At 39.5% G+C, this 14,310-nt stretch overlaps 1 protein-coding gene across 4 annotated transcripts in view; it reads right to left on the bottom strand.

Moving 5' to 3' along the window:
* DVL3 (dishevelled segment polarity protein 3) overlaps positions 1–14,310 on the bottom strand; it is a 569,022-nt gene that overhangs the window by 157,914 nt on the left and 396,798 nt on the right. For all 4 annotated transcript variants that reach the window (XM_053710326.1, XM_053710324.1, XM_053710325.1 and 1 more), the window contains one exon: positions 12,085–12,220. In XM_053710326.1, coding sequence (XP_053566301.1) covers positions 12,085–12,220 — 136 coding nt within the window. The remainder of the gene's footprint in view (positions 1–12,084; positions 12,221–14,310) is intronic.

The following is a 14,310-nucleotide window of genomic DNA, read 5'->3' as shown; positions in this document are numbered from 1 at the left end:
GGTGGGTGAATTTATCCACCAATCAGCAAGGACAACCCAGGTTGCTCACAAAAAATGGGCCAGCATCTAAACTTACATTTCAAATAAATATACCAATAGAATGAAGAAATTTTGATAATAGGAGTAAATTAGAAAGTTGCTTAAAATTTCATGCTCTATCTGAATCACGAAAGAAAAAATTTTGGGTTCAGTGTCCCTTTAAGGACTGTACATGAACTCTCTGGTAAAAAACATAAATTATGCTTACCAGATAATTTCCTTTCCATCTGTATGAGGAGAGTCCACGGCTTCATTCCTTACTTGTGGGATTACAGAACCTGGCCACCAGGAGGAGGCAAAGACACACAAGCCAAAAGCTTAAATACCTCCCCCACTCCCCTCATCCACCAATCATTCTGCCGAGGGAACAAGGAACAGTAGGAGAAATATCAGGGTATAAAAGGTGCAAGAAGAATAACAAAAATTTTGGTCCCCAACGGAGAAAACGGGCATGGGCCGTGGACTCTCCTCATACAGATGGAAAGGAAATGATCTGGTAAGCATAATTTATGTTTTCCATCTTAATATGAGGAGAGTCCACGGCTTCATTTCTTAATTGTGGGAAACATATACCCAAGCTCTAGAGGACACGGAATGAAAATGGAAGGGTAAAAATAGGGAGGCGTACCCAATTTTGAGGGCACCACAGCCTGTAAAACCTTTCTCCCAAAAGCTGCTTCAGCCAAAGCAAAAATGTAAAATTTGTAAAACTATGTAAGGAGGAGCAGGTAGCCGCCCTACAATTCTGCTCCATAGAGGCCTCATTTTTGAAAGCCCAAGAAAAAGCCACAGCTCTAGTTGAATGAGCCATAATCCTCTGAGGAGGCTTATGCCCCGCTGTTTCATATGCTAAGCGGATGATGCTCTTCAACCAAAAAGATAGGGAAGTGGAAGAAGCCTTCTGCCCTCTGCGCTTCCCAGAATAGACAACAAACAATGCCAAAGTGTGTCTAAAATCTTTCGTTGCCTGAAGATTGCATTTCAAAGCACGAACCACATCCAAATTATGAAGTAATCACTCAGAAGAAGAAGAAAGATTAGGACACAAAGAAGGAAACACAATCTCCTGATTGATGTTGCAATCAGACACAACCTTAGGGAGAAAACCCAACCCAGTTCAAAGAACAGCCTTATCAGCATGAAAAACTAGGTAAGGAGGCTCACATTGCAAGGCCACCATCTCAGAGACTCTGCGTGCCAAAGCAATAGCCAATAGAAAAAGAACCTTCCAAGACAGTAACAATGTCAACCGAATGCATGAGCTCAAAAGGAGTCCTCTGCAAAACTTTAAGAACCAAATTCAAACTCCAAGGAGGAGCGGAATGTCTAAACACAGGCTAGACAGAGCCTGAACAAAAGACTGGATAACAGGAAGATCAGCGAGACTCTTGTGTAATAAGATAGAGCCGATAACTGTCCCTTTAAGGAACTAGCAGCAAGTCCTGTCTCCAAACCGTCTTGGAGAAAGGAAAGAATCCTGGATACCCTGAGCTTATGCCAGGGGAAGCCATGTTCTTCACACCAGAAAAAGTAGGTCCTCCACACCTTATGAAAGATGCAATGGGTGACGGCTTTCTAGCTTGAACACTCTCTCAGAAAAACCTCTCTTGGCTAGGACTAAGCGTTCAATCCTCACGCAGTCAGCCTCAGCGACTCAAGATTTTGATGAACAAAAGGACCCTGTACCAGCAGATCCCTGCGACAAGGTAACCTCCATGGAGGAGATGATGACATCCCCACCAGGTCCGCAAACCACATCCTTCGCGGCCACGATGAAGCAATTAGAATAGTCGAAGCAACGGAGGAAAAATGTAAACTAGTTGAACCCCCAAGGCACTGCTAAGGCAACGATCAGCTCTGCCTGGAGATCCCTGGACCGCAACCCGTTTCTGGGTAGCTTGGTATTGAGTCTGGATGCCATGAGATTTATCTCCGGTGTCCCCCATCTGTTGCAAATCTCAGCAAACACCTTGGGATGGAGAGACCATTCCCCCGGATGAAACGATTGTCTGCTGAGAAAGTCCGCTTCCCAGTTGTCCACACCCGGAATGTGGATCGCTGAAAGCGAGCAGTTGTGGGCCTCTGCCCAATCCAGAATCTCAGATACTTCCCTCGTGGCTAGGGAGCTTCTCGTTCCCCCCTGATGGTTGATGTAAGCCACTGAGGTAATGTTGTCCGATTGGAATCTGATAAACTGGGACGAACCCAGAAGAGGCCAAGCCTTCAGAGCATTGAAGATCGCTCGAAGTTCGAATGTTCGAATGTTGATCGGGAGAAGAGATTCCTCTCAAGTCACCAGCCCTGTGCCTTCCTGGCACCCCAAACGGCTCCTCATCCTGATAGACTTGCGTCCGTAGTCACAATCTTCCAGGATGGTCTCAAGAAGGATGTCCCCTGGGCAGGCGATATGGACAGAGCCACCGAGAGAGCGATTCTCTCGATCGGTTGTCCAGAGAAATCTGTTGGGATAGATCCAAGTGATCGCCGTTCCATTGCCTCAGCATGCACAACTGCAGAGGTCTGAGATGGAAACTGGCAAATGGGATTATATCTATGCTGGACACCATGAGTCCAATTACCTCCATATACAGGGCCACAGATGGCCTTAAGGAGGTCTGGAGGACAAGACAACTGGAAGTAATTTTGCAACGTCTCTGGTCTGTAAGAAATATCTTCATGGATACGGAATCTATTATCGTGCCCAGGAATTCCACTCTGGTACTGGGAACCAGGTAACTCTTTCCTAAGTTTATCTTCCATCCATGAGATTGAAGAAGAAGAGGAGCTCTCCAATGGTCTTCTGCCAGCCGGTAGGACGAAGCTTGGACCAGAATGTCGTCCAAATAAGGCGCTACTGCAATACCTCTGGATCTCACCACCGCGAGCAGGGCTCCCAGAACCTTCGTAATGACTCTTGGAGCAGTAGACAAACCAAAGGGAAGAGCTACAAACTGGAAGTGCTGATCCAGAAAGGCAAATCGTAAGAACTTGAAGTGATCCTTGTGTATTGGCACATGAAGGTAAGTATCCTTCAAGTCTATCGTGGTCATGAACTGTCCCTCTTGAACTAAGGGCAGAAAAGACCTTATCGTTTCCATCTTGAGCGATGGCACCGACAGAAACTTGTTTAAGCACTTTAGGTCCAGAATCGGGCGAAAAGTACCCTCTTTCTTTGGGACCACAAAAAGGTTTAAGTATCCTCACGCACCCTAGAAAGGCATCTCGTTTTTCTGGTCTTGAAGACAGGTTTTGATAAGAGGAATCTGCCCCTCGGTGGATGAGATTTCAAACCTATCCTGTAACCCTGGGCAATGACCTCCAGAACCCAAGGGTCTTGCACGTCTCCCAGCCAAGCCTTCACAAAGAGAGACAGTCTGCCCCCAATACGATCCAGTGACGTGTTCTGCTTGTATTTGTTCCAAGATTGAGATGGTTTCCAAGTTCTCTTGGACTGATCAGGCTTTGTGGAAGGCTGCTGGCGTTAGGACTTATCTGAACGAAAGGGACGAAAATTAGGACTCTGTCCATTGCCTTTATTCTTCTTATCATGCGGTAAAAAGGAGCCCTTGCCCTCAGAAACCGTGGATATGATAGACTCCAGTCCTGGACCGAAAAGAACCTTTCCCTTAAATGGAAAGGAAAGTAATCTAGACTTCAAAGTCATGTCAGCAGACCAAGACTACAACCATAGAGCCCTACGGGCTAGAACAGAAAAGCCTGATGTCTTGGCATTCAAGCGGATAATCCGGATATTTGCATCACAAATAAACGAATTAGTTACCCTCAAACTCTTAATTCTTTCCTGGATTTCATCGAGGAGAGTTTCCACCTCGATCATCTCCGACAGAGAATCACACCAATAGGTATCGGCTACAGCCACCGCAGCAACTGCCGCTGCAGGCTAAAATAAAAAACCTGTGGGCTGAAATGTCTTTCCTAACAGAGTTTCTAGCTTCTTATCCATGGGCTCCTTAAACGGCGAACTATCATCAAGCGGGATAGTGGTGCGCTTAGCAAGTGTGGAGATAGCTCCATCCACCTTAGGGACAGATCCCCATAACTCTAATTGGGAGTCAGGAACCGGGAACAATTTCTTAAAGGAAGAAGAAGGGGAAAAACATAATTTATGTAAGAACTTACCTGATAAATTCATTTCTTTCATATTGGCAAGAGTCCATGAGCTAGTGACGTATGGGATATACAATCCTACCAGGAGGGGCAAAGTTTCCCAAACCTCAAAATGCCTATAAATACACCCCTCACCACACCCACAATTCAGTTTAATGAATAGCCAAGTAGTGGGGTGATAAAATAAAGAGTAGAAAACCATACAAAAAGAGGAACTGGAAAAATAATTTTGCTTTTATACAAAAATCATAAGCACCATAAAAAGGGTGGGCCTCATGGACTCTTGCCAATATGAAAGAAATTAATTTATCAAGTAAGTTCTTACATAAATTATGTTTTCTTTCATGTAATTGGCAAGAGTCCATGAGCTAGTGACGTATGGGATAGAAATACCCAAGATGTGGAAGTCCACAGAAGAGTCACTAGAGAGGGAGGGATAAAATAACAGCTATTTCCACTGAGAAATTAAATCCACATAATAAATAAGTATTCCTTTGAAACCACTTAAATCAAAAGCAGTAGAATCAAACTGAGACAGCTGCCTGAAGACTATTTTCTACCAAAGACTGCTTCAGAAGGAGCAAATACATCAAAATGATAAAAACAATAAAAGTATGCAAAGAAGACCAAATTACTGATTTGCAAATTTGATCAACCTAAGCTTCATTCTGAAAAAGCCCAAGAAATGGCGACTGAACTTAGTAGAATGAGCTGTAAAACTCTGAGGTGGAGCCTGCCCAGACTCAAAATAAGCCTTGAAAAACAAAAGCTTTAATCAGGATGCCAAAGAAATGGCAGAGGCTTCCTAACCTTTTCTGGAACTAGAAAAACAGCAGATAGACTAGCAGTGGTTCTCAACCAAAGTGACCTCAAGGCCCGGTAAATTTTAGCTAGACATGTCCAGGGCCCGGTAGTTTTATATATATATATATATATATATATATACACACACATATATATATAGTGAGCAGCAGGGGCGGGCTGATCAGCCAGGCAAATAGGACCTGGGCCGAGGTACCAGCAAGTAGGGGAGCCCACAAAGGCATCTCCACGGATCCTGCTGCATTCCTTAAGCTGGCGTTTTCAGTTGCCCTATCAGTAACTAAGCAAAAAAAAGTGTGGGTTTAGAGGGGGCCCTGGCGGGGGTCTGTCGCTGTGAGGGCCATGGAGTGTGGGGTCTGGCCCTGGAGGTTGGGTGCCCTTTCTCTGGACCTTAATGTTGTGGGGCCTGTTGGGCGCAGGGCAGGGAGGCTACCATGTTCATTTGCATAAAATGTAATACATTTTGGTCAGTGTGAGACAGTGTTCCTGGGGCCTTGATTGGTCTCAGTCTGCCCCTAGTGTGCAGTGGGGTAAGAGTGTGCAGTGGGGGCATGACAGGTCGGGGCCCACCAGCAGGGCTATCACGGCCCGGTACTGGGCCACGGCCCGGCTGTTGAGAAACCAGGGACTAGATGTCTTCTGAAATCCTAGTAACCTCAATATAGAATCATAAAGCTCTTACCACATTCAAAGGATGTAAATAACTCTCAAAGAATTCTTTAGGATTAGGACACAAAGAAGGAACAACAATTTCTCTACTAATGTTGTTCAAATTCACAACCTTAGGAAAAAAAGAAGTCCACAAAACAACTTATCTAGATAAAAAAAAACAGATAAGGAGCCACACAAGAGAGAACTGATAAGTCAGAAACTCTTGTAGCAGAAGAAATAATCAAAAGAAACAACACTTTCCAAGAAAGTAGATAATCTTCAAACCAAATAAGACTCCAAAAAGGAGAAATCAATAAATGAACAGGCTTGATACCAACCAAAGCCTGAACAAAACAGTGAATATCAGGAAGTTTAAACAAGCTTTCCAGAAAATAAAAACAGATAGAACAGAGATTTGTCCCTTCAAAAAATTTGCAGATAACCATCCTGAAAAACTGTCAAATCCTAGGAATTCTAAAAGAATGCCAAAAGAATTATGAGAAGAACAATATAAAATATAGGTTCCAAACCTGATAATACATGTTCCTTGAAACAGACTTATAAAGCTACAAAATAGCGATAAAAGCTAAGTCAGAAAAACCACTATGATTAAAAAATTATCGATTTCCATACCCCCAAATTAGTAATTTGAGATCCTGACATAAAAATAGCCCCTATAACAAGAGGGCTGGCCAAAGAGAAAACAGCCAAGGATGGCAACTTGAACATCTGAACAAGATCCACATACCAAACCTGTGAGGCCATGCTGATGCTGTTCCAAAATGACCTTGGAAATCACCTTTAGAAGAAAAAACACAGAGGCGGAAGGATGTAGTCAGGTTGCAAAGCCAAGACACTGCTAATGCATCCACCATCTCCACCTGAGGATCCCTGGACCTGAAACTCTTTGGTAAATTAAATCCTCTAACCATCTCTTGAAGAAACAAAACTTATTTGATTCATGAGGTATACCACAAAAAGAAAAGTCCAAATATTTGAATACTTTTCTTTCATATGTATGTATTGGGTACTTGTAAAGCACGTCTAATCACCCGCAAGGGACTGAAGACATTGCTCATATAAATCGACCTTGGAAGGATGAAAGGCTGAATGGACCTCGTCGGAAATCAAACCTGCAACCCTCAGGTTGCTACAGAGTTCAGCCACAGTAAATTAGCATGCTGAACTATCTGTCCGGCTTTAATAAAAGAAAAGTTTAAGCGAATACCAAAATACCATCCAAATAGGGAAGACAATACCCTACTGTCTGAAGACAGAAGAAGGGCACCAAGAACCTTTGAAAAGATTCATAAAGCTGTCACTAAACCAAATGAAAAAAGCAACATATTGGTCAAGCTTAAAAAGAAAATTTCAGAAACCACAAGTGGTCTGAATGAAATAAAATGAGGATAAACTTTCTGAAAAATGGAGTGGACATGAAATGACCTTAACAAAAAGGCATAATAGTCCTTATAATCGTCAACTTAAAAGTTGAGACTCTAACAAAACAATATAAAAGTTTTCATATCGAAGAATGGACTGAATAAACCTTTCTTCTTAGGGACAAAGAATAGAATTGAATAGAAAACCAAAACCTGTTCCTGCAAAAAGAACTGGCATAATCACTACTGAAAGTGTACTAAGAAAGAAAGATTCTTCCCATAGAAGGTCTCATTCTAAAAATCTATTCAAACCCTAAGAATAATATAGAATTTGGTCTGAGTTCATCCAAAAACAATTTAATCTGCCCCCACCAGACGGACTGGTAAGAAAACCACACCTTCATGCAGTCTAATAACTAGTAATATATATATAGCGTTTTTCTCCCAGAATAATACAAAAAACGCTTTTTCAGTGCTTACACTCGGAGCTAACCAAATTAGCAGCTGATAAAAACAGTAGTTATCATTACCCAAATAAATGGTTCACAATAAATTGACCTCTAAGGCCAAAGGGCTTTATTAATCCTGCCGGGAAATGAATCTATGACCCTTAGATCTAGAACAAGCATTTGTAGACAGGACATTCACCAACTGATCTACATCACCGGACTAAAAGTAGGGCAGAAAAAACTCTAAACCTCCAGTAATAGTGGAGATTATAGAAATCAAACAAATTAGTATCCTAACAAGATAGAGATAATAAAATATATTTGAAATTATAATAATAAATATAGTAAACATAATTAAATGAATACATCTAAATTAAATAAACAAAGCTAAATACTTAAGAATCTGAAACAGCTTATGCCAACTGTTCAACAAAGGTTGAGAGAACAGTAATGTCAGCCACATATAAAGCTGAGCTAAAAATATAAACAGAACATGAATATGCTCTACTAAGGTTATATTCAAATTCTAAAGAATCCTGAAAACAAGTACCAATTTCCATATAAATATTAGTACAGCCCCAAGAGGGAATCAGAATAACCATTCTCTAGAATATAATACAGATAGTATATTGAAAGAAAAAAACCTCAAAAGCAAAAATTTAAAAATCCAGATTTGAAAAGGATTATTAACACAGTTAATAGGAGGACTAGACTCCTAAAAGCTATAAATAGAAAAATGTCCTTAACAGAGAATGTTCAAATGAAAAATAAAGAGATTTTTAACAAACTGTCTGATACAGGATCCTTTTAGCCAAAGAAACCTTCATCAGTAGAATAAACTTAAATATGCTGTCGGTCAGAACAAAATTAATTAAATCTCAACAATTTTGAAAAAACCTGGTAAATTCACTTAAAGGCATAATAGCAGTCATAACCTTTTATGATATAAGCAACATGTGATGTTTGCAGATGAAATCAAGTACATGAACTGAATATGTGAAAAACAGTAAATGTTATTGTACATATAGAAACAATGCTAGCATAAAACAAGATAAATAAATGCCACATAATTGAGCTGAAGAAATAACAACAGCTTAAAAAATTAAAAGAACACACTTAGCTTTGTAGAATTGTGTTCCAGGGCATCATAGTTTCTACAGTAACATCAGAGTCAGGATCAGAATGAAACATCTCGCAAAATGTAACAGAAAAAAAGAAAAATAACATTAGGCAAAACATTCAATTTCCACAATGTAACAGTTTCAGTAGAGAAAATCAAAAGCAGGCATAATAGCTTTCAAAGTTCATTAAAACAGCGAGCAATAGAGGCGAGAGGGGTAAAATAACTAAAATTTGGCGCCAAGAATGACGCATTACGCAAAAAGAAGTTACTTTTTTGGCGCAAATCTAACACCAGGAAATGACACAACTCGCGTCATAACAAACGCGATTTCGAAATTTGCGCCATCAAAGATGCAACTGCGCGGCAAAAAATTATGCGCCAAAAATTACGCAATAAAAAACAGCATTTTGCGCCCTCGCGAGCCTAAATTTGCCCGCGAAAAAATTAAAGTCAAATTAAAAAAGACTGAACCCCAGGTAAGAAAAAAGTTTAAATAAACTTCCCAAACATGATTCCTAAACTGAAACTGTTTAGACTGCAAAGGGAAATACACATAGACCTGACTCTTGGCAAATATAAGTAAAATACATATATTTAAAATTTTATATTAATACATAAAGTGCCAAACCATAGCTCAGAGTGTCTTAAATAATGATACATACTTACTGAAAGACACCCATCCACATATAGCAGATAGTTTTCAGTACTGGTTTGGCTATCAGCAGAGGTAATGGTATATGAGAGTATATCGTCGATCTGAAAAGGGAGGTAGGAAATGAATCCCTATGACCAATAACAGAGAACCCTTTAAAAGATTTCCCACGAGGGAAACCATAAAATCAATAGGTGATACTCTCTTCACATCCCTCTGACAAACACTGTACTCAGAGGAATTGGGCTTCAGAATGCTTAGAAGCGCATATCAAAGAAGAAATAAAAATCAAGCACAAACTTACTTCACCACCTCCATAGGAGGCAAAGTTTGTAAAAACTGAATTGTAGGTGTGGTGAGGGGTGTATTTATAAGCATTTTGAGGTTTGGGAAACTTTGCCCCTCCTGGTGGGATTGTATATCCCATACGTCACTAGCTCATGGACTCTTGCCAATTACATGAAAGAAAAGAGGATCCAAGTCTTTCCTATTCATTCTTAATGATATTTGCCATCTTTACTGGAACCGGGAAAGTTTGTGGTACCAACCCTGTCCTCATAAACCTTATCAAGCTTAGGAATAGAAGTTTCCTCGGGTAACTTAGGTTCCGGAACCTCTAACGTAGCCAACACTTCCTTTAACAGAAAGCGTAAATGCTCTATCCTAAATCTAAAGTCTGGTTCGTACACAGCCAGAGGTGTAGAAGCAGCCGATTCCGACCCAGAAAGAGCCTCCTCTGAAGAATTTGAGGAGTCTTCATCAGCGGATAATCTAGTATCAGATAAATCCAACAAGTTAGTAGATGACCCCTGGGAAGGATAGCAGCATTTAACCTTTCGCTTGTGCTTAGCAGGGAGAGGTAAAGCACTAAAGGCCGCTGACACTGCCGTTTGCAACTGTTCAGTAAAGTCTGGCGGTAACAGGGCCCCTCCCGAAGGAGGATTAGTAGTGCAATGGGGAGCTGCATGTGTAATAGGAGATGATTGCAGAGAACGCACCTTGCGGGACCAAGACCCCTCGGAGGTGGACGGCTCAGTGGTACTAAACATCTTGTTCTTTTTATATATAATTACTTTATTAAGGCATGTGGAACATAACTGAGCAGGTGGGTATACCGTATCCTCACAATAAAAACAGGTATTAGATTTGGTTAAAGAGGGAGTACCCTCTAACGCATCAGAGTCCTCAATAGCTTGCGCTTTTACGATGGACTGAGGAAATTAAATGGCACCTTTATACCCCCAATGGCCGGGGCACTCACTACCTCCTATGACCCAGGTCCCACAGAGAAACCGTTTCGTCTCCTGCAAACCGCACGGTCAAGAAAGAGGAAGTTAATGAGGCCACACCCTGTCACATGGAGTGCCATGCAGGACCGCCCCTGCTGCAGGGAGAAAAGCGCGCCAAACTGACAGGCTGCGCAGTTATCCAAAATGAAAGCAAAAACCTGAATGTTCTCACATCTGCCAGAGCCACATCTCACACATGTCGCAGCATAAAACATAATAAATCCCTTTCCGGAGATATTAACCCTTGATTCCATACAGATAAAGGAGTCACACTGTGACCCTGTCTTCTTTACGTTATCATATAAGATAAAATGAAACGATCTTATCGGAAAAATCATTGCCGTGGAATAAACACACAGCCTCTCAAGTTTGACAGTCTTGTAGCATTGACACCTGACATGGACAGGCAGTGAAACTCGTCAACACTAATTGCTTAGGAGTTGTTAATACAAGTCTGGATGGTTTCGCAGAAAGACTCTCCCTGCATCTCCAGACCCTAACATTCGTCAATGCACTCACTGAGAGGCTGACAAGACTACTTAAAACTCCAGTCCCAAAGCGAAGAGTACTACCCTCCAGAAGAGACTACTCTGAATCTTCCGACACTTCTCTGCCATCCTCCTGTGACAAAAGGCAAACAATGACTGGGGGATGAAGGGAGTGGGGGAGGTATTTAAGCCTTTGTCTGGGGTGTCTTTGCCTCCTCCTGGTGGCCAGATTCTGTATTCCCACAAGTAAGGAATGAAGCAGTGGACTCTCCTCATATTAAGATGGAAAGATGTACAGTGAAAGCAGTCTAAGTACAGAGCAGGGGGTCCGCATCAGAAAATCATGAACACATAAGGAAGAAATCTGAGGCTGCAAAGAGCGCAGGATATTTAAAAAAAAAAAAAAACTGAAACGGTAAGGCTAGAATTTTCCTTTGGCAGAAGTAAAAAGAAACAAGCTAAAAATAAATTGGGAGGGGGGCTGAGCATAGTAAAAGAAGGAGAGGGGCAGAAGGCTATAAACAAAAAGGTATGGGTCTTCTTGGGTAGAGGATGTTGATCTTTTGCAGTTACAGAGAAAAAAGTGGATAGTAAAGACAAAGTTAAACTTTCATAATTTGTATACAGCATGCAATTTTAAATAGCTTTACCGTTTACGTCTATTATCAAATTTGCTTCATTCTCTTGATATGCTTTGTTGAAGGAATAGCAATGCACTAATGGGAACTAGATGAACACATTAGTTGAATCAATGACAAGAGGCATATATGTGCAGCCATCAATTAGCAGCTAGCTCCCAGTAGTGCATTGCTGCACAAGAGACTACCTAGTTATGCTCTTTGACAAAGGACCTGGTAATAGAAATAAAGTGGAAAGTTGTTTAAAATTGCATGCTACATCTGAACTATGAAAGTTTAATTCTGACTTTACCTGTTGTCTCTTTACATGTGGAAAGTGATTAAAAGGAGAGCGCTCCTGCAAACACCCATAATAAGCTATATATGTAATACAAGTAATGTTAATGCTGTCATTATCTAAACACCAGGATTTTCAGTACCAACCTGCTGGTGGAGTCATCTTCATCAGAGTCAAAGAAGCTGGTAGAATCCAACTCACTGCTCATTAGGGTGGAAGAGCTCTCATACCCAGTAGCATCCCTTCTTCGCTCCAGTCTGGATGATCCATTCAGCCTGGAGACTTTAACAAGGAATTGAAAATGAGAAATGTGACCTGTTAATCCGAAGAGCTTGCACAAGAGGAGCTTAAAATCATTACCATAAACTTCATCACTGGAATGCAAATTCACTATATATAAATTGTCCAAGTTCATATACATACAGTATAAAGTCCAGAAGGATAAAGAGAGGAAAAGTAATTTGCAAAACATTTGCTGGCAGTGTGATAGCAGAACTCTTTATACTGATTAATCAATATTATTTAAGGTTGGAATATTGATGTTGAACTGTATTATTAAAATAATGTGTGCATGGTAAGCATTCTATTGTTCACCCTTTTAGAGGTAGGTTTGTCAACCCTCAAAAAGTTTAAAGGGACATGAAACCCAAATTTTTTCTTTCATGGTTCAGATAGAGAATACAATTTTAAACAACTTTCTAATTTACTTCTATTATCTAATTTGTTTAATTCTCTTGGTACCATTTGTTGAAGGAGCAGCAATGCACTAATGGTTTCTTACTGAACACGAGTGAGCCAATCACAATCTATATATATATATATATATTTATATATATATATATATATATATATATATATATATATATATATTCAGCCACCAATCAACAGCTAGAACCTAGGTTCTCAGCTGCTCCTGAGCTTGCTTAGATAAACATTTTAGCAAAGGATAACAAGAGAAGGAAGCACATTAAACAATAGAAGTAAATTGGAAAGTTGTTTAAAATTGTATTCTCTATCTGAATCATGAAATAATTTTTTTGGTTTCATGTCCCTTTAAGGCTGTAATATTTAAAGGTTCTCCAGCTTGGAGATAATTGCAGTTAAGACTTCACAGGGCTGAACTCACTGAATATTCAAAAGAAAAAAAGGGCAGAACTCTCCAGCACTGTGAGATCTCTCTAATTTTTATATATTAAGGAGAGACAAGCCCAGCGCAATACAGATTGAAGAAAAAACGGATGGCTACTGAGCAACAGAATTTTTTTTTATTTATTCCAATAAAAATACACATATTAGTGAAAAAAGACACAACAAACAATGGAAGGAAACAGCGATCTTACATGTTTCACGCACACTTGTGCTTAATCATAGATGCTGAATACAAGTAGGGACAGCTGTTGTATTTAAAGGGGCAGCACACCAACGGAATGTTTAGTCTGTTTAGGTGATGCAATTGATAGGTATCACACAGACATCTAATTAATTAGTAGAGTATGTGGCCACAATAAATACACCAGATCAGATTAAAAACATATTCAGTATACTTGCGAATGAGAGGCAATACCTGGCACATAATGTTGGTAAAAATAATAACATAATATCAATATATTGAAGTATGAAATATAAGTGTATATATAAACGGTATTAAAGAATGAATTACGAAAACAAAATGCATAATACAAAAAACAAGAACCAAAAACAGATGGAAATAGCAGCAATTCTATTGGAAATAAAGTGTCACAGAGTACAATCTATAGGTTATGAAAATCAATATAAATATTAATATAGATATAAATAAATTCATCTAAGATTATATGAGCATATCTACCAGATTGACTAAATGACACTGAAGATCCAAAAAGAATTGATTGCAATATGAAACCACAAAAAATAAGAGATTGTATTTCATGAGACAATGGCAATGTAAGTAACCTAACCACAGATCTTATATGAAATATTATATACAAATGGCATAATTTCTGACAATAAATGCATGCGAGAATTAAAAATAAAAAACTCAGTTAATTCAAACAAAACTCATTGATATGATACCAATATGCCGTAAATTAATAGATAATAATATTAATATATATATAAATAAATAAATAAATAAATAGGTACTTAGAATCTAGAGATTGACCCCATTAATGAAGTAAAATCTATATATCTATGTGTGTAAAAAAGTATAAAAATATATATACCCACATACATGCACATTTATAAACATTAGTGTGTAAAAATACAACAATAGATTATCACAATGGGATTATCAAGGTATTCATGAAACACAAATGAATAGCTATGATGTAGAAACTATAAGAAGGAAATTGATAATGTAGCTAGGAATATATGTTAAAATATATACCAATATG

The sequence above is a fragment of the Bombina bombina genome, chromosome 4 (genome assembly GCF_027579735.1).
Source record: "Bombina bombina isolate aBomBom1 chromosome 4, aBomBom1.pri, whole genome shotgun sequence".
NCBI lineage: Eukaryota > Metazoa > Chordata > Amphibia > Anura > Bombinatoridae > Bombina > Bombina bombina.
The sequence above is the reverse complement of the archived record's forward strand: the minus strand, read 5'-3'. Positions and strand labels throughout refer to the sequence as shown.